This window comes from Xiphophorus maculatus, chromosome 23 (genome assembly GCF_002775205.1).
Source record: "Xiphophorus maculatus strain JP 163 A chromosome 23, X_maculatus-5.0-male, whole genome shotgun sequence".
Lineage (NCBI taxonomy): Eukaryota > Metazoa > Chordata > Actinopteri > Cyprinodontiformes > Poeciliidae > Xiphophorus > Xiphophorus maculatus.
The window spans coordinates 6,714,147-6,735,423 of record NC_036465.1 but is presented as its reverse complement, the minus strand read 5'-3'; the positions used below and the strand labels follow the sequence as shown (position 1 = coordinate 6,735,423).

Here is a 21,277-nt window from a genome sequence, read left to right as displayed (position 1 = left end):
TCAGCAGGAATGGAGGAATATTTCAGAGCAGCGACTTGCAGTTGTGATGTTTGTAATAATGAAAGCAGAGCGGCTCTTGGGGCCCCGGGCGAGCAAACCGTGCATGTTGAAGGTAACTGAGTTTTCTCAATGGAAATAAAAAATAATAATTTGATTTTTGTTTTGAAATTATTACCAGATGCTTTTGTTTTTTGTTGTTGTTGTTTTTTTTAAAGAACTCACAACTCAACTGGGACAGTAAGTTTTTTTTAATTATTATTATTATTTCTTTTTTAGTTTATATATATATATGGACATTTAAATGTGCTGTATGTAAATTTTATGATTTTTTTTTTTTGCACATTTGTTAAAACTGTCACAATGTTGTGACCAGTGACGTCAATAACGCGTTGCTGACGTCGGACCACTTTTTTCAGTAACCAGTAATCTAACGCGTTGCTATTTCATATCCAGTAGTCAGACTACAGTTACCTATTAAAATCACTATGCGTTACTATTTTCTATTGTGATCTAATTTTGTCTTGGGGAGTAATCACCGTTTCTATGCGACAGAAACAAACAATAGAGGGAAGAGGGAGATGCGCATTTTGTTGCTGGAAAAACAGGAACTATTTTGAGTTTCGCTCGCCAAGTCTGATTATTATAAGCACCTTTGTTTTTTGTGTTTTTTTCTAAAGTCCTTGCAGATTTAATGAGTCGCGGTTTGCGGTTTTGGGCTTGGAAGTAATTAGACATAAACCCCAGAATTTGTCTGACATCCAGTTAGTTTTAGTCAGATTCTTCCTGTCCATCATTTCCCGGATGATCCGTTGTTTGGTTTTACCACTGTATGTGCTGTACAATGACTGCTGGAAAAGACAAGTGTTTTGTTGTTGACTTACCATCCAAAAACCACTTGCTGCATTGTTGTCAATTGTACAGGAGGCTCTACTAATGCTTTTCAAAGATGTACAGTTGTATAGTTGTGTATCTGTCAGCAGCCATTTTTACGTGTGAGTTGGGGGGCGTGGCCAGGAGCGACTTATTTGTATTTAAAGTGACAAGACGCCCTAAAAAAGCTCAAATCTCATTATCTAAGAATGATTTTGTGCACAAAAATATAATAAACATGTTTTGCGTCGCCCATAGAGCTACCCTAACCTGTTCAAGGATGCATAATAGGTCACCTTTAAATGTCAGTTTCAGATTATATTTGCTTTTCTGACTTTTAATGAACTAGGCTTGTAAACAAGAGTGTCAACAAACATTATGATGCAGCTGATGGATTCCTATTATTCCTGAGATCTGGTTCCTCCTGCTGACCGATGGGAAGTTTGGATATGACCCACATCAAAAACCGTCACGGCTTTCAGAACCTTCTTTTGTTTTTCTGCAGAAAGCTTATTTTACCCATCATCGCTTAAAGGAGAAGCAGCGGAAGTGGAGCGAAAGATGTTTCCAGCCTGCAGACAGAGTTAGAGCTCCAAAAGCAGATGTTACAACTTTAATTAGCCCTTCTTCTGTTTGCTCATTCCTTCGTCACACGAGGAAATTATCCTTCTGTTGTAGATTAACTTCTTTTCGGCGGCTTTGTGCGTGTTCAAACAGGAGGATTGGGAATTTTCACAGATAGATTTTGTTGGGAAAAATGAATCTTTGGAAACGTCTGGCTCATTACGTCTTCAAGAATTCAATTTCGGTTCCTTTGTCAGACACATTTTGAATGTCACAGCGTCGCTGTAGCCTAAAGGTTTTAACATTTTTAGCCGGGGCTCAGGTCCTCAGCTCTGCTCATTTCTGAGGCTTGCAGAGTGTTGGGTTTATTGTGGAGTGAGAGGTTTAATCAGACTGGAGAGAAGAGCGATGGAGAGTCATCTTTCTTGTCAGATTCAGCTCCCCGCTCCGATGACTTCCAAGAGAGGAGAGATTTTCCATTTTCCTCACTCCAGTGTTTTATTTTTTTATAATAGCATATGTGCTTTTCTTTCGTCTTCTCTTTTTTTCTCTCCATGCTGCTTCATCTCCTTTCCCTTCTTCTCTTCTTCCCACTGGGTGTGGTTGAAGGTCACTCGCTCACTGGCTCACTTTCGCAGAGGATAAAAAATAAAAGATGGAGAGCTACAGAATAGACGAGTGGGCAGCCAGGCGGCCCGGCTGTCCACAGTACTGTGCACTCATCACTTTCTGCCTCGGACATGATTGGGGGAAGTTTGGAAGGACGCATGAGGTTACAGTCTGTCACTGCCGTGCAACACGCAGTGACCTCCACAAACACGCAGGAGTCATTTTCCTGCTCTTACTCCAACTTATCACGGCGAGAGGCCTCAACCAGAGATGTCGCCTGATTTTAACTCCAAACATTAATCTTCCTTGTCAAAATCTGGCTCTCGTGTTGCCCATAATTCAAGCTGATTGCCAACAGTTCTGCAGGTAGCTGATAATGAAGCCTGGAGCAGCTCGCCTCCAGCAGAGAGAAGGAGTTTCAGAGGCTTGTTCTGTGTAATCAATAAACAGAGCCGCACGAGAATCTGCAGAAAGGGGACAAACAGCGAGAGACAGAAATCCTCTTTGGTTTGTAGCAGAAGTGCATTTGAGCAACCTTTAGTTGTATGTGATGTGTGGTTGACAGCAAAACCTGGAATGTAACTTTTATAGCCGTTTCCTTTGCAGCAAGGATGCATGGAAACATTTTGTTCCCAGAATCTTGCAAGTTTGGTGCATTTTTTTGTTTTTTTAGCTACAACAAAAAACCTTAAGTCAGGGGAAGAGTTATATTAATACACCTTTTTGTAGTTTATTAAACCTTTATATGAAGTACAAACGGCACTGACACAAACAGAGCAGGAGACGTATTCACACTAATTGAACATTTCCACATATTTGAATGTATTTTGTATTTTTCCTCCAACATGGCAGTCCTTTATAAAACCACCTTTTGCCAGAGTTGCAGCTAAAAGTCTCTGCCAGCTGAATCGGGGATGCACCGATTCATTTCTTTCACTTTCAATACCGATACAGATATCTGAGGTTTAATATCGTTTGATACCGATTCGGGTTAGTTACACCTTAAATAAAAAAAACACTGAAGTTTGTGGTCATAATGTGTTGGAAATGTGGAAAAGGTCAAATGTTTCTGCAGCTTGTAGCAAAAAAATTTTACACATGCAATGATTATTTTAAGGATGCTTATTGGTTCCCCGAAAAACGACAAAACCCGGACATTATCATGAATCAGTAAAATCCCCACAGGCCGAACTTGAAAATTGAACGTTATGCTGTTAGCACTTAACTTTCGCCAATAACTCAGGCGGAAGTGAAAGCGCTGCGCAATGCTAGCAACAAAATGACACAATGTGGCTTGAAAACATATTACGTCCCTTTAAGACGTATTACTAGAAACGAGACAAAATTGCTTTGTACATTTTGTGTTTTTGCAGTGGATTCATCCAATATTCTTAGAAAATAAGAAATCTGCAGGCAGACGTCAAACAAAATCTTTGAGGTTTTTGCTCTTGAAGATAAAAATCTCCCTGCTGCTCCATAAATACTCTGAGCGGTTTCCATGACAGACTCAAACCAGATGTCAGCAGGTCTCTTTGACTCCATCCCCTCACCTGACACTCCGGTTTGTGTGTGTGTGTGTGTCGATGCGTTATTTCTTCCCTCCATTCATCTCAGCCGCCTGCAGTTCAGCCGCCGCACGTGATTAATCATGTGAAGTGGCAAAAAGCACAACAGTGTGGCGTCTGTGAGGGCGGCCTAATGGAGTTGAAAATGGGATGTTTTGTAGTTGTGCGATCCATTTTGTTTGCCGCTCGCTCTGCTTTCACCCAGCCCCTCAAAAGGCTGATTCTTCTTCTTCTTCTGGTGCCAGGTGCAAACAGAGCGGGGAGGTTGTGTCTATTTAGAGCAACAATAAAAACCCCGATGAATGAGAGGCTTACCTGGTTTTTGTTCTAAACACAAATCCCAGATTTGTTTTTGCTCCGCTGAGTTTCCACTGATTTGACCGGCTCTTTTCAAAATCGCTTTTATTTTCCACTGTCGTCTTTCCTGTCATTCATCCATTTGTTCTTTTCTTCTTTTGTCCATTCTTTCTTTCTTTTGCCATTTTCGTCCTTCTTTTCTTTCTTCCATCTTTCCATTTGTCTATTTTTTGTCTCTTGTTTTCTTTCTTGCTTTCTTCTTTTCATCCGTTCTTTTGTCCTTTCTTCTTTAGCCTTTCTTTCTTCTATTCATCCTTTCATCCATTCTTTTGTTCGTCTTTCACTTGTCCTTTTCTTTCTTGGATCCATCCTTTTTACTTTTGTCTTTCCTTCCTTCTTTCTCCCTGTTGCTTATCCATCCTTTATTCCTTCCTTCCTTTCTTTTTTCTTTCCTTTCTTGTCTAAATTAAACACCTGCAGCTTCACACTGAAATTCCTCAAACTGTTTTGTAAAAATATTTCCCTTTTTACAAATATCTGTTTTTTTCATACTTAAACATTTCAGATCATTAAATATTTTATATCAGACAAAGATAACCTGAATAAATTTAAAAAGTGGTTTAGCTCTTTTCCACTTGCTCTTTTATTTCACTCTGAAAATCGTTTCTATTTCCCGTTTTTAAATCTTGCACCCTGTAAAGCTCGGAGTTTATTTCCAGCGTTTAGCAGTGTGTGTCTCTTTAAACGGTGTTTTGTGGTTTTTGGTATCCTGGTTACCTCTGCCCCCTGCAGCCGAAGGGCTTTCGGCGTGAAACCGGATCCGCCGCGGCAGGAAGCGCGTGATAAAACGCCGCCGCAGATTAAATGAACGAGTTAATGAAGGTAATGAATGAGAGCGGTTCACACTAAAGGGTTTAATTAACCTCGCCTCCCTCCACCTCTTCTTCACTCCAACACCTCCGTCGCCATCGCAGACCTCCATGCCGACTGCCAGGGGTAATTTATCAGCTGCCCTCCAAGGCCAGGGGCAATTAATCCTGCTGCCTGCCCCGGCTTTTACCCCCAGACTTTATCTTCATATCTGATTGCTGCAACTTTCTGTCCTTTTTTCTCTCTCCTTCCTTTTCATCCTTTCTTTCTTGTCTCTTTGTTCTGTCACCTGTTCTTCCTCTCTTTCTTTTTTCAACCTTTTGTCCTTTATTTCTTTCATCCAGCCTTTCTTCCGTTCCTTCTTTCTTTTTTTATTTCTGTCATCCATTCATCATTTCATCCTTTCTTTCTTTCATCTCTTCTTTTACCCATTCTTTCTTTTTAGCATTTTGTCTGTTTTGTTTGTTCATCCTTCCTTTCATCCATTTTTTCTTTCTTTCTTTTTTTCATCCTTCTTTTTGTCATTCCTTTCTTTTGGCTTTTCTTTCTTACTTTCATCTTGTCTCTTGTTCTTTCTTTGATCCTTTCATTCTTCCTTTCCTTCTTTCCTTGTTTCTTTCTGTCGTCCATCATCTTTTCTTTCAACTCCTTTCTCTTGTCCTTTATTTCTTTCATCCAGCCGTTCTTGTTTTTGTCCACCCATCCTTTCCTTTCTTCTTTTATTCAGCTTTGTTTCATAAAACTAATCATTCCAGTAAAGTCAAATACCTGCAGAGAAACACGGCAGTGGCAGCGTGATGCTTGGGGCCTGAAATCCTGAGGGAGATTCAGCCACTCAACCATTTATTAAAGTTGGTTTGGAACCATTTCACCCTCAGTGAATCATTTTGTTTTCATTTGCTTGGTATCATAATTTATAAACGTCTCGATGTGACGACAAATGAGGAAGAGAAGAAGACGCTGCGCGTTTCCCCGCCGTCAGCAGCTCACATCTCCCCTCTAAAGCGTCTCATCAGAAGAAAACAAGGACGGAGCGTTCATGCATAAACATCGCAGCGCTCCCGCCCGTATTCATGAGGACCCTCCGTCCGCCACTGCTCTAAAATTGACCACAGTCGCTCTCCGCACTCTGACAGCCTCCATATACCTCAGCTGTCTCTTTCCCCACTTCCACGCCAGCGCTACATCTTGTTAAAAAGAGTTAGTGAAGCTGAAAGGCCAATCACATTAACAGGGACGGAGTGTCAGAAAAGACAGCGGCGGCAGCAGCAAAAGGGTCGAATCAAACGGAAACTCCTCACATTTTAATTGCGAATGTCTAATTGCTCCCATAATTACGAGTAATAAAACTCATCCCGCCGCGCTGGTTTCGAATCGCAATTACTCAACTCCGCATTTGACAGCGAGGAAATATCGTCTTAGATTAGAGTCTAATCCCGCCGCCCAGGATCTCAAAGGGCTTTGAAGACGTCCTTGTCCACGGGCAGCGGCGTGGAAGGCCTCCGCCGCGGTTCAAGGGCTGCAGCCATTTTATTCTGGAGAGCTCCTAATCAGCCACGGTTGAGAAACGAGGATTTATCCGGCAGCTTGAGCCTGTGGATGATTAGATGCTCAGATGCGGTGAGCGGGGTTAGCAATTTGGCCGGCGCATGGATGCTGCCGTTCCAGCTCTCTTCTCGCTGATAAATGTCATGTGGAGCTGGAGGAGCCAACCATCAACGAGGTTTTCATGACATGCCAAACTCCATGCTGCGTTCAAAGACTGCAGGACAGACCGGGTTCAGTCCCACAGATTACTGCATGTAAATTATTGAATCGTGCAATTTAGACGTTGGCCGGACGTCTACCAGCTGATCAGGCCTGGTCACTAGTTTCTAGCTTCACACTGCAAAAAAAAAAAAAGCAAAATCTGGCTAAGTGTTTTGGTCTAGTTTCTAGTGCAAATATCTTAGTACACTTGAATAAAGACAAAACTAACTAAAAAGTAACTTTTCAGCAAGATGTAGGAACTTGTTTTAAGTCAATAATTCATTAATATTGATGAAAAATGTCTTGTTTCGAGTGAAATTATAAACAATTCCCTAAAACAAGTTCCTATATCTTGCTGAAAAGTTACGGTTAAGCTAGTTTTGTCTTAATTAAAGTGTATTGGTATTTTTGGACTATAAACTAGACAAAACACTTGGTAAGATTTTGTGTATTTGCAGACTGAAGCTGTGTGTTGACTCTAGATTGTTCCTCTTTGCATCCAAAGATAATAACTCCAGTTTTGTTTCTGCTCAGCTGGAGAAAGTTATGGCGTCGCAGCGTTCAAATCTTCCTTCGGTTTAGCTCGAGATGCTAACAAGTTGAGTTGGCCATTGTGTTCTAGCAAAAAAAACTTTTACGTCTTTGTTGTATGAAGACATTTTCAACAATTTAATCCTCCCAACATTTTGGTAACAGTTTGGAGAGAAATTTACTTTTTCCATTGGCAGATTATTTAACTTAAACATGGGGAAATGTCTTGTTATAAGTGAAATAATCTGAGAATGGAACTAGTTATTTTTCATCAATATTAAGGAATTAATGACGTAAAATAAGCTCCTATATTTAGCTGAAAATGTACTTTTAATTAGTTTTGTCTTATTGAAAATGTTTTCGCAGTAGAAACCAGATTAAAAACATGCTTAAGATTTCTTGCAGTGTGTGTTGAATCTGAGCTCAGACTCCGCCAGATAAGATCCTTTATGGCGAAGAGAAACCTCGAGTCAAATCGTCTAAATCGGGTCAAGATCCGCCTCCATTTGCCTTATTGTAGAACTAGGAGATACAGATGTTAAATGCAGGACCAGATGGACGCAGACAGATGCATCTGTACTTTTCTAAATCAGCTTATTGCATACTAATCGTCTCTTTCTGGTGGGTCATGTCCGTGACTCTCTTTGCTTCTTTTCACGTATTTTCGCTTTGACAGTCCGTGCCTCTCTATCTTTAGCGCTCTTCCTGCTACTATCTGCGCTTAAGCACGTTTTAGAGGTGTCGGGCTTTATCTCCTGGCCTTTTTTCATGGCTTTGTGTGGCGAATGAAAGCCTGTCTGAGTCTGTTGGAGAGATCATTATCCGACAGGGGCTGAACAGAGGGAAAGGAGCTGGTGCTGAATGTGCAAGGCAGAGCCTGAGGGTTTGCTTTGACTCATGCCCAACATCACAGCCTTTATATTAATCCATATTTAATTAGACTTTCCTGTACCGCTCCATCCCTCCTTGTTTACCTTCCTGTGTTGTTTTATGAGAGGGGGAGAAGCTTGTCACATGGGATTACGATTAATTAGTAGGACGGGGAGGGAAGGTAAAGCCTGAGGACTCCAGGGACGGGGTGTGTTTCATTCCTCCTTTATGATCTTCTAATCTGGATTAAAAAAATCCAACCTGCTTGTTATTTTAACATCACTTTGTTCTGTTTGCAAAGAGAAGCGAGCAGGAAACGCGGATCATTTTAGGCACTAATGAAGTGACAGAGATGCAGCGACTGATTTGCATTCATCAGGTGCTTCCTGGAACCTTTAGTGGAGAGATGATGTTCGGAAAAGTTGCCGCTCCGTTAGCTTCGTATAAATGTCTTTACCCAGCCTGTCATTGACGGATGTCTCAGGGTGACTGACTTTTCATCAGAGTCATTATTAAAGCGGGTTCTGCCCTGTTGTGGAGCAGCAGAGGCTCACAACTCCATTAAACTTTGTATAAAAAAAAACGTTTTTTCCCCTTTTCTCCCTCTCATTTCTAAAATGAACACTTCAATCAGCATGTTGCCTTTGGGGAAAGATGGCGGGTGAAGGTCAGCTTAAAATTCAGCTGCATTAATTTGATTCTTTATTAGTCTTTGCCCCTGATTTCAGCTGCGAAGAGAAACGCAGCGTTGGCCGGGTGTTGACTTAATGTCACCCATCCATTTTGCTTTCGCTCCGTTGGCCTTGCAGGAGCCAGGAAAATGGAAACTCGTTCATCACCGGGTCGCTCTGGCTCTGGGCCCCAACATGCATTCAGTCATAGCTGCGGTGACAGCGCGGCCTGGACTCACTTCCTGGACCGCTCACATGTATGGATTAGGCTTGCGACTAATGATTACTTCAGGGCGTTCCCACACCTGATAGTCCGGTAGACTCGGTTCAATTGGGGATCAAAGTTGCAACATTTGTGACATTTTCAGCTGTTGGGTTTCTTTCCGCTGTTTCAAAGGATCCAAACTAATTGGAAAACCTGTTCCCCTCCTCACCTGTGGTGGCGCTGCACCAGGAAAGAAAGAAACGACACAAAAGCCTCAGAAGAAGCCTCTGAGCACAACTTTCTCTTCACAAAATGTAAACAAAAATGGAGTAGCGTCAAATTTTAACGGTTGTAGGATTTTGTCTTTGGTAAAAAAAAAAAAAAAACATGAACCATTTCTTCTGCGAATAGTGGACTGACACATCTATTTTAGCTCCATTGACCCAGAATGCCAAGCGGTTTCATCCACTTCCTGCTTTTGGAGCAGTCTCTGATATGCGTGATGTTTGGATATGCATTTGAACCACATATCAGGTTTGTAGGTGAACCAGAGTCCGCCTTTTTGGTTCACATTAGAGTCTGGTTGCGCATTCACACCTCGCCAAATGAACCGGACTTCGTTGGGATAAGAACTAGAAGTTGATTAAAGCAAACTAAATATAACTGCTGTGAGAGCACTCTTAGTCCGCTTTAATTGAATTCCAGTTCGTTTGGGGACGTGTGAATGCACAATCAAACTCTGATGTCGACTACAAAACCAAACTCTGGTCTGCCTACAAACCTTGGTTTATGTTTGATTGAAGTGACTCTGGTGCAGTTCAAATGCATAATGTGAATGACAGGCAGAGCGGAGGCCGCTCCAGAAACAGGAAGTGGACTACAGCGCAAGGCATTCTGGGGAAATACAACCAAAACAAACGTAAGAGTCTAGCGCTAGCGAGAGAAACTGCTTGTGGTCTTTTACCAAACACAAAAGAGAAATCCTACAACTGCAAAAATCTGATGCTTGTTTATAGGTTTTCATGTTTTTTCCTTCTGTAGTTTTTGTTGCAGCGCCCCCACAGATGAGGAGGTGAACAGGTTTTTCAAAAGTTTTGGTTCATTTGACACAGTGCAGTGAGAAAGCGAGCCGCAGCAGCTGAAAATGTAGCAAAGGTTTCAATTTTGGCTTACTGGACTATGAAGTGAGAAAACACCCTAAAGTAATCAATTATTCTATTAATTATTCTGACGACTAATCAATTAATTGGATAAAAAAAATTGGCACATTCAACTGATTTCTCATTTAACTTCTTAGGTTTTTTTCTATGCAATATTATAAATTAATTAAAGGATGCAATTAACATAAATTATTCAATTCTTATTTTTAGACAAGAAAAGAGACACTTTATTGCCTAAAATGCAATCATATTTCATTCCTTTTAGTGAAGCTACAGGCGAAGCTAAAGCTGTGCCACTTGAGTTTTGGATAAAACATATTTACAGGCAAAGGTGTTTTTATCTTAAATAGAAAATATAAATATATTTGTACAGTTTTGATTAAATAACTGCTGTGAATATGTTTTCTTTAGTCTGTATACTCCAGATTATGATTAATTGATTACTTGTTGACAATTAATCGCTTTGAATCCGATTAATCGTTTCAGCCCTGTGTGGATATAGTTGAGCGTTTGACGGGTTGACTGACAGCAGCTGTGCCATCTGTATTCTGACTGATATTCAGCTGGATGATCTGTGAGCTCATGCATTTTAAATGCAGCCGTTCATCGTTTTTTCATGTTTATCTCTCTTTTTTTTCTATAAAATGCAGAAAGGGATCCCCATCGGGCAGTTCTGCAAGGACTTCAATGAGAAAACCAAAGAGCTGAAAGAAGGCATCCCACTTCCCATCAAGATCCACGTCAAGGTGCGTTTCTGTAACCCATCTCTGACCCTCCTCTCTTAACACCCATCCCTCCCACAAATGGGGTTAATCCCACTGCAAGCTGCATAGCATCACTGGAGCGCCTCCATAATTCATACTCCACCACTGAAGTAAGCCTTTCTATTTGCATTCATTAATGAAGCAACAATGCCCAGAGGAGCTTGGAGTCAAGAGGCATTAAACACACAGAGGAGACGGGACTTACTCAGAAAATGGGTGTTAGTTTGTATTTTACTCCAGCAGATATTGTTTTGACTCGTCATACCTCCTCCTCACTTTGTGTGTTGTTTCAAATCAGGAGTTGTGTCCTCCCAGTCGGCTGAATGTGAGTTATAATGAGATTTGTGCTGAAAAGAGGGGGGGTGAGCCTAATCCTTTAAAAGGCATGAATTTAGTCTCCGACGCAATATCCAGCAACAGCTCTGCCAGCACAGCAGGGGCTTACGCATTAGTGCCATCTGCTGGTGGGTGTTGTAGCTCTGCGTGCTGGGTTTATTATAGATGTGTTCGTTTTACTGCTGCATTTCAGCTGCGGCGCATCAGCGGCTTCCAGCAGATCGCTTTAAAGGACGAATGAGCAGTTTGGGCAGATGGAGCCAAACGTTTCTGTGCGTTAAATAAGAAGTCTGAAGCCACAGGGCAACAGATGGAAATGGCTGTGCAAAAATTTATGCCACTTCTTACATTTTCAGCATGTTTTGTTGAGTGTTATCTAAGAGATAAACTGAAAATGATCCTCACTTCATGAATTAGAATGAAAAAGATTTAAAGAGATTTTTTTAACCAATGAGGACCTGTAAAATGTGGCTTTTGGCTAAAGAAAATTATAAAATGACCAAATTTTTAAATAAGTTGTGCATTTATTGCAATATATTTGAGGGTTGGTTGGTGGGGCTGAAAACATCACAATCATTTTATACGTTTCTTATCAGTTTTTTATTTAAAATTATCCAAAATGCTGCCAAACTGGTGATATGACCTTTATTTTTTATCCATAGTTTCCACCTGAGCTGTTCTACTTTTCTCCACCCCAGTATTTTTATTTTTAAGCAGCTATGGGGCGCAGCAGCATGACGGTGCATTAGGGCCATCGTGAATACAAAAAAGGAGTAAATTTCTGCCAAAAACTCAAACATTTTCAGATTAATCTCAGAAATTTTCAAGAAAACACAAGAAGTTTCAAAGTTTGAAGAGTTGAAAATTTGCTTGAAAAAAAATTTCTGGAAATTTCAAGTCAGTTTTTGAGTTTTTTCTAGAAAATCTTTGATTTCTTAAACTCAGAAATGTCCAAGTCTTCTCACAAAGATTTCTAAGATTAACCAAAAATATTTTCTCCCAAATTTTAAATTTTTGGAGCTCAGAAATTTCCTTGTCTTTTCTAGAAAGTTTTTGGCGGAAATTATAAATTTTTTAAAAAGTTTACCATGACCCTAATACAGTATGTTGTTGTACAACAGAAATCGAGTTGCACATAAGTGGCATATAAAGCGACTTGCGACTCGACTCAGACTCGCGATTTGAAACTTGTGAACAGTTTCATATTTTTAATGATTTCTTTCTGTTTTGTTCAAAATCTCTACTTCTAATCCTATGTAGCTAAATTAGTGTCAAAAAGATTCACGAAGCGAAAAACAGGATTTGTAAATGTACACCATGGTTCACAGTGCATAAATGCGTTCCTCAACATTCACATATATGTAAGCAGTTTCTCTAATCTACACATTTCAAACTGCACAAGTAGAAATACAGCGGAGATACAACTCAGCAAATCCGCAAGTTCACGGGTCATCCCGCATGATGATGTAATTTAAAGAAATTACATGATATTTTGTGGTTTTATTGTGACAAAATGTGCAAAGTCCAGGGGGTGTGAATAGTTTTTTGATACACTCCACACTTTCCAGTGATTTTTACCCTTCCGACTGTGAATTTGAGCTGCTCATTTGTATGCTGTGCTCCAGCGTTTCAGCTGGCAATAAAGGATCACTGTGACACATCACAATGCATAAATAAATATTGAATTAACTGCGGCTGTGCCAACAGAGGGAGCTGCATTGTCCTTCTCTCAGTCTGGCGACGGTTTGTTTAGCAGTAGCTCTTCATCGGTTTAATAAAGACTGAGAAGTTCGAGGTACATTCGAGTTTAAAGACGCTTGTTGAGGCGAGACTGATGAAGATGTAACAGTAGTCATCAGTTAACAGGCGGCAGAGTTCATCACAGACGCAAATATGAGCAAGGTTAACAGATAAATATCACCAGGAGCGGTGACAGTAGACATGGTGGTAAATGGATGCATGAGAAACTAGGGTTTTCTTTTTAAGTAGTGAGCAAAAATAATGCTAATATGTTTTTCTTTTAACGAGCCAGACTTTCTGGTTATCGCTCCTTAATCAATACTTCTCCTGACTTATTTAAAGGTGCTTTGCAGGTTTTCTTTGGACTCTGTTTTTTCACTCCTCAAGTCGACCATATACAGAAGCAGAACAGAAAATATTTAAGCTCCATCAAGGTCATTTCAATTAATCTGAAAGCTGGTGTATAAGGAAGTATCTACTGAAGGATGATGAATAAAACTGCAGTATGTGACTTTTGTGAAAAATAATTGTTACCATGTCATAACAGTTTGGTATGAGACAGAAAATCTGTGAAAAAATGTATCTCCTCTGCCCTTCTCCCAATGCAAATTACAAACAACCAATCAGAACTGGGAGGCGGGTCTTAGTGTTGTCAATCACCCTCCGTGTGGCGCTGATGGTTATGCTGAAGCCACCAGTCCCAGTGGATAAACGGTTTTCCTGTAATGGTAAGATGTTACCACCATTACCACATTTAGCAGTGAGTACATAAGGTTGATTGGCAGCGCTAAGACCCTCCTCCTGGCTCTGATTGGTTGTTTTAGCTGCATTTCTTCTTCAGACTGCAATAGTAGCTCAGTGAATAGGAGGAAGAAATCGATCTTTTCACAGTATCTGTCTCATACTGTCACAAAACGGTGACAGTTTTAACAAATATGTAAAAACACATCTTTTAAATTTAAAGGTTACATACTGCACCTTTAAATTCTGTATCAGAAGTATTTCTTAGAGACATGACATTCAGACACTGTTCATCTGCTCTTAAGACATCTGTGGACTAAGTCAGGTTCACTTTCTATGGAAAAGAAAAACAAAAACCACACAGTTAATGGTTTTCTAAAGCAAAGAGAAGCACAATTACAGCCATATCTTCAGTATTCTTACAGTATGCAGGGTAATACAAACCAGTAAGATATGGTGTTCATATTTATGTAATATTAAAGGGAATAAATCCACATTTTGGATGTTTTACTTTACTTCCATTTGGATTTCTGCTGCTCATGAAAACAGGCCAAATGCTCAAAAAATCAATAAAAATAAGTTTTCTTGTGTCTCGAAGATGAGTTGTTTCAAAAACCTCTGGAATGTAACGTCACAAATCAGCAGGCACTGCCCAGACGGTTACCTAGCAACCCCAGCAGGACTCCACTTGTCTCCTAGCAACCCACTGGAGGGCCTTGCCAGCAGAAGCTTATTTTGATTTAAAGTGACAAGAGGCCCTAAAACAGACTGAAATCTCATTATCTATTATCTGTGCACACAAAATGTAATGTAATGTTTTGTATATAAAACTGATCTCTACTAATCTGTTCAAGGAAGCATAATAAGTAACCTTTATTAGTGTTGTAATATTAAACAGTGTCTTCATTTACATTAATACAGTAGTTATTAAAACATTTCAGCCAACAAACAAAGCAAACTAATATTAGTCTGGTAAACAACTAGTTTTATTTTGGTAATAGCTGAAACTCATGACGTTATAGAAAGTATAATGTTTGGACAAAACTAGGCGGATGTCTTCATCTCCTTTGCTGCACTATTTTAGTTGCTAAGATACTCAGGAGTATTTCTCACAATTGTTTTTTTTAGAGATGTTTTAAAAACTCCCACACAGAAGCTGTTGTTATTCTTTTATTTATTTCCCCCCCTCGTCATAAAAGCCCCGGTGAACATGTTTGTTTTATTTTATAAAAATTGTTGAAAAACTCCTGGCTGGACATTCAACGAGAAATAACAAGCAGCGGCTTCTGCCTAGATGGAGAAAAATTCAGTTTCCTCTGCTGAAAGGTCACTGCTGGTAGATAACTCGATGCTGATGACAAATCACCAGCTCCGCCGGGTCGCCTCAGTCCAGCCCACGGTCCACTGTTTTATATGAGACAGATAAAAATTGATCCAAAGCAAACTTTTCACCAGATGATTTATTGATTGGATCAGTGTGTCGGCTTTTGTTTTTACAGCGAGGTGGCAGAGAAAAAAGGGTCAGAATAACTCAGTGAGGCTGATGAGATTATTTTTACTCTGCTCCTGAGGGCAGCATGGAGAGCAGGAGAGCAAAGAGGAAAATAGAAATACAGCCAGTGAGTTTATTATCATTTTATGAGGATGTGGAGTTTTCTGTCGTCTTCAGAGTCAGCTGGGGCGTCTTATCAAATTACCGGGGGACTAAATGAGTGTAAAAGACGCTTTTAGTGGAGATTATTCACACATAACAAGGTCCAAACTCAGTGGTTTGTTTCTGTCTTAAAAGCTTTCCCTGCTGTAAAGAGAACCAGCAAAGATGTGAATAAAAACAAACTGTTCTTCTGAGGATTCACATGAGACCAAAATAATCTAAAGAGGAGCAAACTTAGCATTTAAAATCTTTTAAAACTTGGCAAATCATCCAGGGTTTGGATGGAAACCAGCATCTCTGCAGATCCTGTAATACAGACTCTGTCCTTTGGTGTTTACGTTGAAATTAAGAGGAAATTAGTGACCAGGTTTTGGCGTTTTGGTGATCTGGAGCGTGCGCTGCGAATGGGGTTAAAAGAAAAATAAAGTAGCAATAACCTTAGATAAGCAACTGTTGCTACCCAATTAAGAAATGCCTTTGCACCAGAAAATATGAAAAAAGTAATTAAAAGCAAGGATTTAAAAATATGTATGCTTACAAGACAAAACAAAAGAAGCTTTTTTCACAGAAAATTTAACAACTTATAGGGAAAAAAGCAGAGATAATTTAAAAATAAAATTTTCCAAAGATCATTTGGTTTATTGTTTTCTGTTTGTTTGTTTACAGAAAAATATTTTTAAAACATATCAAATACCAGTTTAGCACAAAACTAAAAACAAAAAAAATTATAATTTAGTTTTCTCAAAACAGAATAGAAAAACAGAAACATTTTAAATAATTATCTTACAAAAACATTAATCTTTATTTTAAAAAAGTACAATTTAAAAGATAAAAAAAATATGTATTTATTTATAAATATATTTCTAAAGAACACAGAGAAAGGTAATATAAAATATTTTATTTAAATGCAAAAATATGAAGTAAATACAACATATTTGTATTTCATCAGTTTGTTCATATTCTTAGAATACATTTTAGAAAAACACAAAAAATGTGGTTTTGGCCTCAGAATTGTGTCGATTTTCAACAATTGTTTAAAACAGATTCAGTTTGAAACAGAAAACAGACCAATTTTCAGACTCATAAATTTGAAAGTTATCGTTGTAAATCAATGTTCCTGTCGAGGTAAAAATAAGGTCTTCTTCGCCACATCCTGTAAAAACAGAGTGGAGGTCAATTCGCCCTGCAGATAAAACCATCTGTACGTTCTGGGCCCCAGATCGCTCCAGCTGGTCTCTTGTTTGGCTCTTTTCCTCTGCTGTTTGGTATTCTTGCCTTGACTCTGGCAATCTTAAAGAGTTACTGAGTAGAGGTTGTGCTCAAACTATTACACAAGAAATAAAACTGTGCATAAATTAGTCTGCACTTATTTTCTTCCCCACTTGAATTCACTAAGCCGTTACAAAACGGCCACTGTTCAATTCAGAAACAATTTTTCTATTCAAACGGTGTAAAAATTCTGTTTAAATTGTGTGACTGACCAGAGGAAGACGGTAAACAAGCTGAGAATTTATATAAAATAGTTCTAGAAGGTTCCATACTGTAGCAAATGTGACGTCACACTTCATGAACTTTGTAACCGACAGCCACTCCGGCAGGCGGTTGCTATGGAGTTGCTACGGCAACAATAAAGACGCCACAAGCTTAGAACTAGCTCTCGCCTCGTTCCAATCTAACTTATATTACAGCTACTACTCAGTTACAGTTTTTGAGCACTCTATCCACCTCTGTGTAATACTAGGATAAATATCAGTGGTATATACTGTAGTACTTACTGACGAAATAGCAAATTTAGCTTAGCTAATGTAGCTTTTATTTGCTAGCTAATACGGACATGTAGCCTACGTGTTTGTTATTACATGTACTTCCTCTGCCAGTCACCAGAACCTCGTTATTCACATGAAGAGTTTTGTCCTTAAAGAGTCCTTAAAAATTTATTTAAATATTGATTCATAAATAAATAAATAAATTGATATAAATTAATAAATAAATTGATACATTCAGGTCATGTTGTAGGCACACTTCGTGTTCAATAGGTAGTGAACTGTATGCGATTGGAAGCAGCTTGTCCACGTTGTCTGACATATTTCCATTATCGATCTCATTTGGGTCGATCCCAACAGCAGTAATTTTGTTATATACTTTCTTTTTGTTTGTCTTGAATCCACGGTTTATCTATGCTTTGCACTGCATTTACCTACCAAGATGGCGGTTCAGTGGCACAGCTCACTTCTGGCCCAGACTTGTGGGAACTATGTATTTCTTACAAATAAATCAATTCTAGTATTTGTAAAATTTCTGCAAAATTCCATTGACATACAATTAAATTTGTGGTTCTGATGTGTGCAAATATAAATAATTGTGATGAAATGATGAGTTGCGTTTTTTTATGATGAATTGTTGCTCTGTCTCCGCAGCCTGACAGAACATATGATCTGAAGATCGGCCAGCCCACCGTCTCATTCTTCCTCAAACAGGCAGCAGGAATCGCTAAAGGTGCCGGCAAGACAGGTGAGAGCGTTGTGTCCTCTAACCTGGCTGTGGCAGGAATCGCTCCATGTAGTCAGTGTTGAGATGTTTTATTCATGAGAAGAGGGAGCACTGCAGCTCACACAGGAAGAAGATTTTTCCTGGATTTCCACCTTTTTGCTCCAAGCTATCCTCAGCCTTGTTGCCAAACACCAGAGCTGGGTCTGGTCTCACATCCTCCTCCTACTCACTCTGTTTACTCCTTCAAACATTATAGAAACGAAACGATTAATCGTGATTAATCGTTTATTGAAGCAATCATCAACTAAATCATAACCTTGAGTATACAGACTGAAAAAAGGCAACTCACTCAGAGCAACAATTGAGCCTGAACTGTACAAAATATATATACTTTTTGCAATTAAAGTAAAACAATTTGATGCTAAATTTAAGGTTGCTGTCCTAAAACTTTCTCTGACTTGCACAAGCTGAAAATTGCTTTCTCTTTTTCTTGTTGTAACTGTGAAGGCCACGAGACGGCGGGTATGGTGTCGGTGAAAGCCGTGTACGAGATCGCGAAGGTCAAAGGTGAAGACGAGTGCTTCAAGATAAGGGATGCCTCCCTCGAGACGGTTGTCAAAACCATCATCGGCTCAGCCCGCTCGCTGGGAATCCAAGTTGTCAATGAGTAAGCTCAGAATCTGTAATCTGAGGACGAGTTCTGTCAGATTATGTTGCTATGCCCTCAAATGTCCACTAGAGGTCAGCAGAGAAACTGTAAAACTATTAATACCGGATTTTTGTTTGGCGTTTGCTCTTATGAAGCTTAATTAAAAAGAAAAACATGTGCAGCAAAGCAGGTTTTTACAACATTGTAAGTTTCTCAATGTGAAAAAGAAGGATTTTTAATTTGAAATTCATTATTCGTTCATTCAGCCATTAACAATCTGAAATTCCCATAATTTATCCACAAATTATTAATCTATAAAATAGCTAATTTTTCAGAGCATTTTTGCACTTTTAAAATACAGTTTCTAACAAAAAAGGTATAAATTGTTTTATTTGTCACGTTTGCATTTTGATTTTGTAGAAAATCATGTTTTATTGATCTATGGACATACACTTTATTATCTGACTAAGTGTTAAAATCTAGGTTCATGTTGTTTGAGGTTAAAGGTCATTTTAAGTTCAATATATGATAATGAGTTAATTGATTAGACTATATTCTTTCAGTCAAATGTTATAAAAAGAAAATAAGTTATTCAACCAACCAGTAATCACCTTAGTAAATAATATAAATACAATTATTAATTAGTTTTGTCTTATTTTAAGTGTACTAAGAAATTTGCCCTAGAAACTAGATCAAAGACAATTGGTAAAATTGGTTATTTTTGCAGAGTATTGGTTGTAAACAAACTTCCTCTGCACCATTTTACCTTTCATATAGACAGATACTTATCATTCATGACAAACACGCTGCTCTGTTTATTTTGCTCTTCCTCATTATTCAGAGACATTCTGCTTTTGCTTCCTTAATGAAATGCTTTCCAAGGAATCTGTTGAAACCCGTCAAACCTAACATCTCCTGCAGCTGTAGCGCATTATGATTTATTGCTTGTAACCTCAGAGGATAAATTGGTATCGTTGCCTCGTTAATGGTGGATTCATCTGAAGATGATTGGTTCAGCGCTGCTGCAGCGAAGCATTTGTTCTCTGTCTGTCTGATCGTCCAGTTTTATTAAGATTAAGCCACCGGGCGACAGCTTTTTATTGCTCACACTTTTGTGGGTAAGTTGTGGTAAATCTGTGTTTCCTTGAGATAATTTTGTTTTATTTCCTGTCCAGTCTTTCAGCAGATGAGTACAAAGTCTTCCTGGAGCAGAGAGAGGAGAAGCTGAAGGCGGATGCTGCTGCTGCAGCTGCAGCTGCTGCAGCCGAGGCCGCAGCGGGGAAAAAGAAAAACCTGTAATAGTTTCCTGTATTTGTTTATTTTGACTTTATACATGTGCTACATTCGCTTAAAACCTGTTTAATAAAAGTTTTATGTTAACAAAGAGTTACCTGGTTTGTTTTGTCTACAACAAAAACATCAACTCTGCTTCTGAAAATATTTATGACTGTAATTTATTGGTGCTGAAGAGTGGAGAAGGTAATTGTTCTGCCTCTGTAGGGTTTGTATCTTCAGCCTCTTTGATGCTATTATCCATTATTAACACTTCTGGAAGCGGTTTGGCTCTAAGACATTTTTGTGCAGATGGTTTCCTCCATATTTCACACGTTTTTTCAATCTTTCTGGGATCTGAAAGTTTCAGCACATTAATTATTGGTTCAAATCTCAAGAGTTCCTGAGAGATATTTTTGATATTATTGAATTTCAGAGGAACCGCTGTTCTTTCAGCAAATATATTGTTTAAGCTTCTACCAAAAAAACTGAAGTTTTGTTTAAGATTAGGGGGATTTTTTTGGTACACAAAAGAAATTATTTATAATTATCAGATCTGGTGTCAATAAACATTTAGCTGGAAAAACGCAAAATATAAAGATTTTCTATTGAAAAACATGTTAATTTTAAATATATTTAAGCTTAATGGCTTAAAATCCAAAGAAAGTAATCTTGGGCTCTGAAAGCAGTGTTGGCAATTTTAACATTTGAAGACATTTTGTTAACTTGTGGCTAAGAAGGAAAAATCTAAAAAAAATTAATTATATTTGCCCAACAATCTTTGCTTCAAGCTTACTACTATTTTGATTATTGCTTTGCCTGTAAATTTGATTTAAAAGGAAAAATAGATCATTTAAACAATGAGTTTTTCAATGTTTTATTTTGAGGGTCTTACAGGTACTGCGTGGGTGGTTTTGAGATTTTTGTTTTTATCTTTAAATACACATTGACACATTAATAAAACTAGACATAAAACAATTGTATTTCAGACAGAAATCTATTAATTATGTTAAATGTTCAGAATTTCATGCCAAATTACAGTTTGTTTATTGCAGTGTCACTTTAAAATGACTTAATGTCGTGTTTTGAATGTTGATTCTATGTTGCATTGTGTTTCTGTGTTTGATATGATGTAAAGCACTTTGAAATGCCTTGCTGCTGAAATGTGCTATACAAATAAAATTTGATTGATTGATAAAATTCAAATTTATGCTCAGGATAAAAACGTGAAATAAAGAATTTAGATAAGTATATATAGATAGAAATGGCACAACAACCTCAAATGACCAAAGCAAAGCTCTTCACAGATAGCATCACAGATAGAAATTGGTGTTAAATAAGAAATAAAGCAAGATTTGGCAATAAAATAACAAAAATAATAGTCGAGTAACAAACCAAGATTATCGATTCCAGTTTCATTGCAATTACCATTTCCTAATGATGAGGTCAATAAAGTACAACAACTTTGAGGGTTTTCGTAGAACCATTTTCTGGGATGGCAATAAAATAACTTTTTGCCCTCCAGCGTTGTGCGCATGCGCGAAATATCCCGGATGTAAACAGTATCATGTACTTGGTGCCGTTGAAGGCTGCTGGTACCACGAACGACCGTTAAGATGTATGGACAGATATCACATTTAAAGCTGCCGTTTGTATGTTTTCTAAAAAAA

General features: G+C 38.6%; 1 protein-coding gene across 2 annotated transcripts in view; it reads left to right on the top strand.

Annotated features, from left to right (window-relative positions):
* Window positions 1-19,722, top strand: part of mrpl11 (mitochondrial ribosomal protein L11) — a 77,514-nt gene extending 57,792 nt beyond the window's left edge. The window contains exons 1-5 of one of the 2 annotated variants that reach the window (XM_023328926.1): window positions 30-112; window positions 10,612-10,707; window positions 17,614-17,707; window positions 18,194-18,353; window positions 19,511-19,722. In XM_023328926.1, coding sequence (XP_023184694.1) covers window positions 47-112; window positions 10,612-10,707; window positions 17,614-17,707; window positions 18,194-18,353; window positions 19,511-19,634 — 540 coding nt within the window. In that variant the 5' untranslated portion in view covers window positions 30-46 and the 3' untranslated portion in view covers window positions 19,635-19,722. Of the gene's footprint in view, window positions 1-29; window positions 113-10,611; window positions 10,708-17,613; window positions 17,708-18,193; window positions 18,354-19,510 lie in introns of those variants that run through there. The other variant, XM_005799548.3, reaches the window with a different exon arrangement.
* The last annotated feature ends 1,555 nt before the right edge of the window (window positions 19,723-21,277 follow it).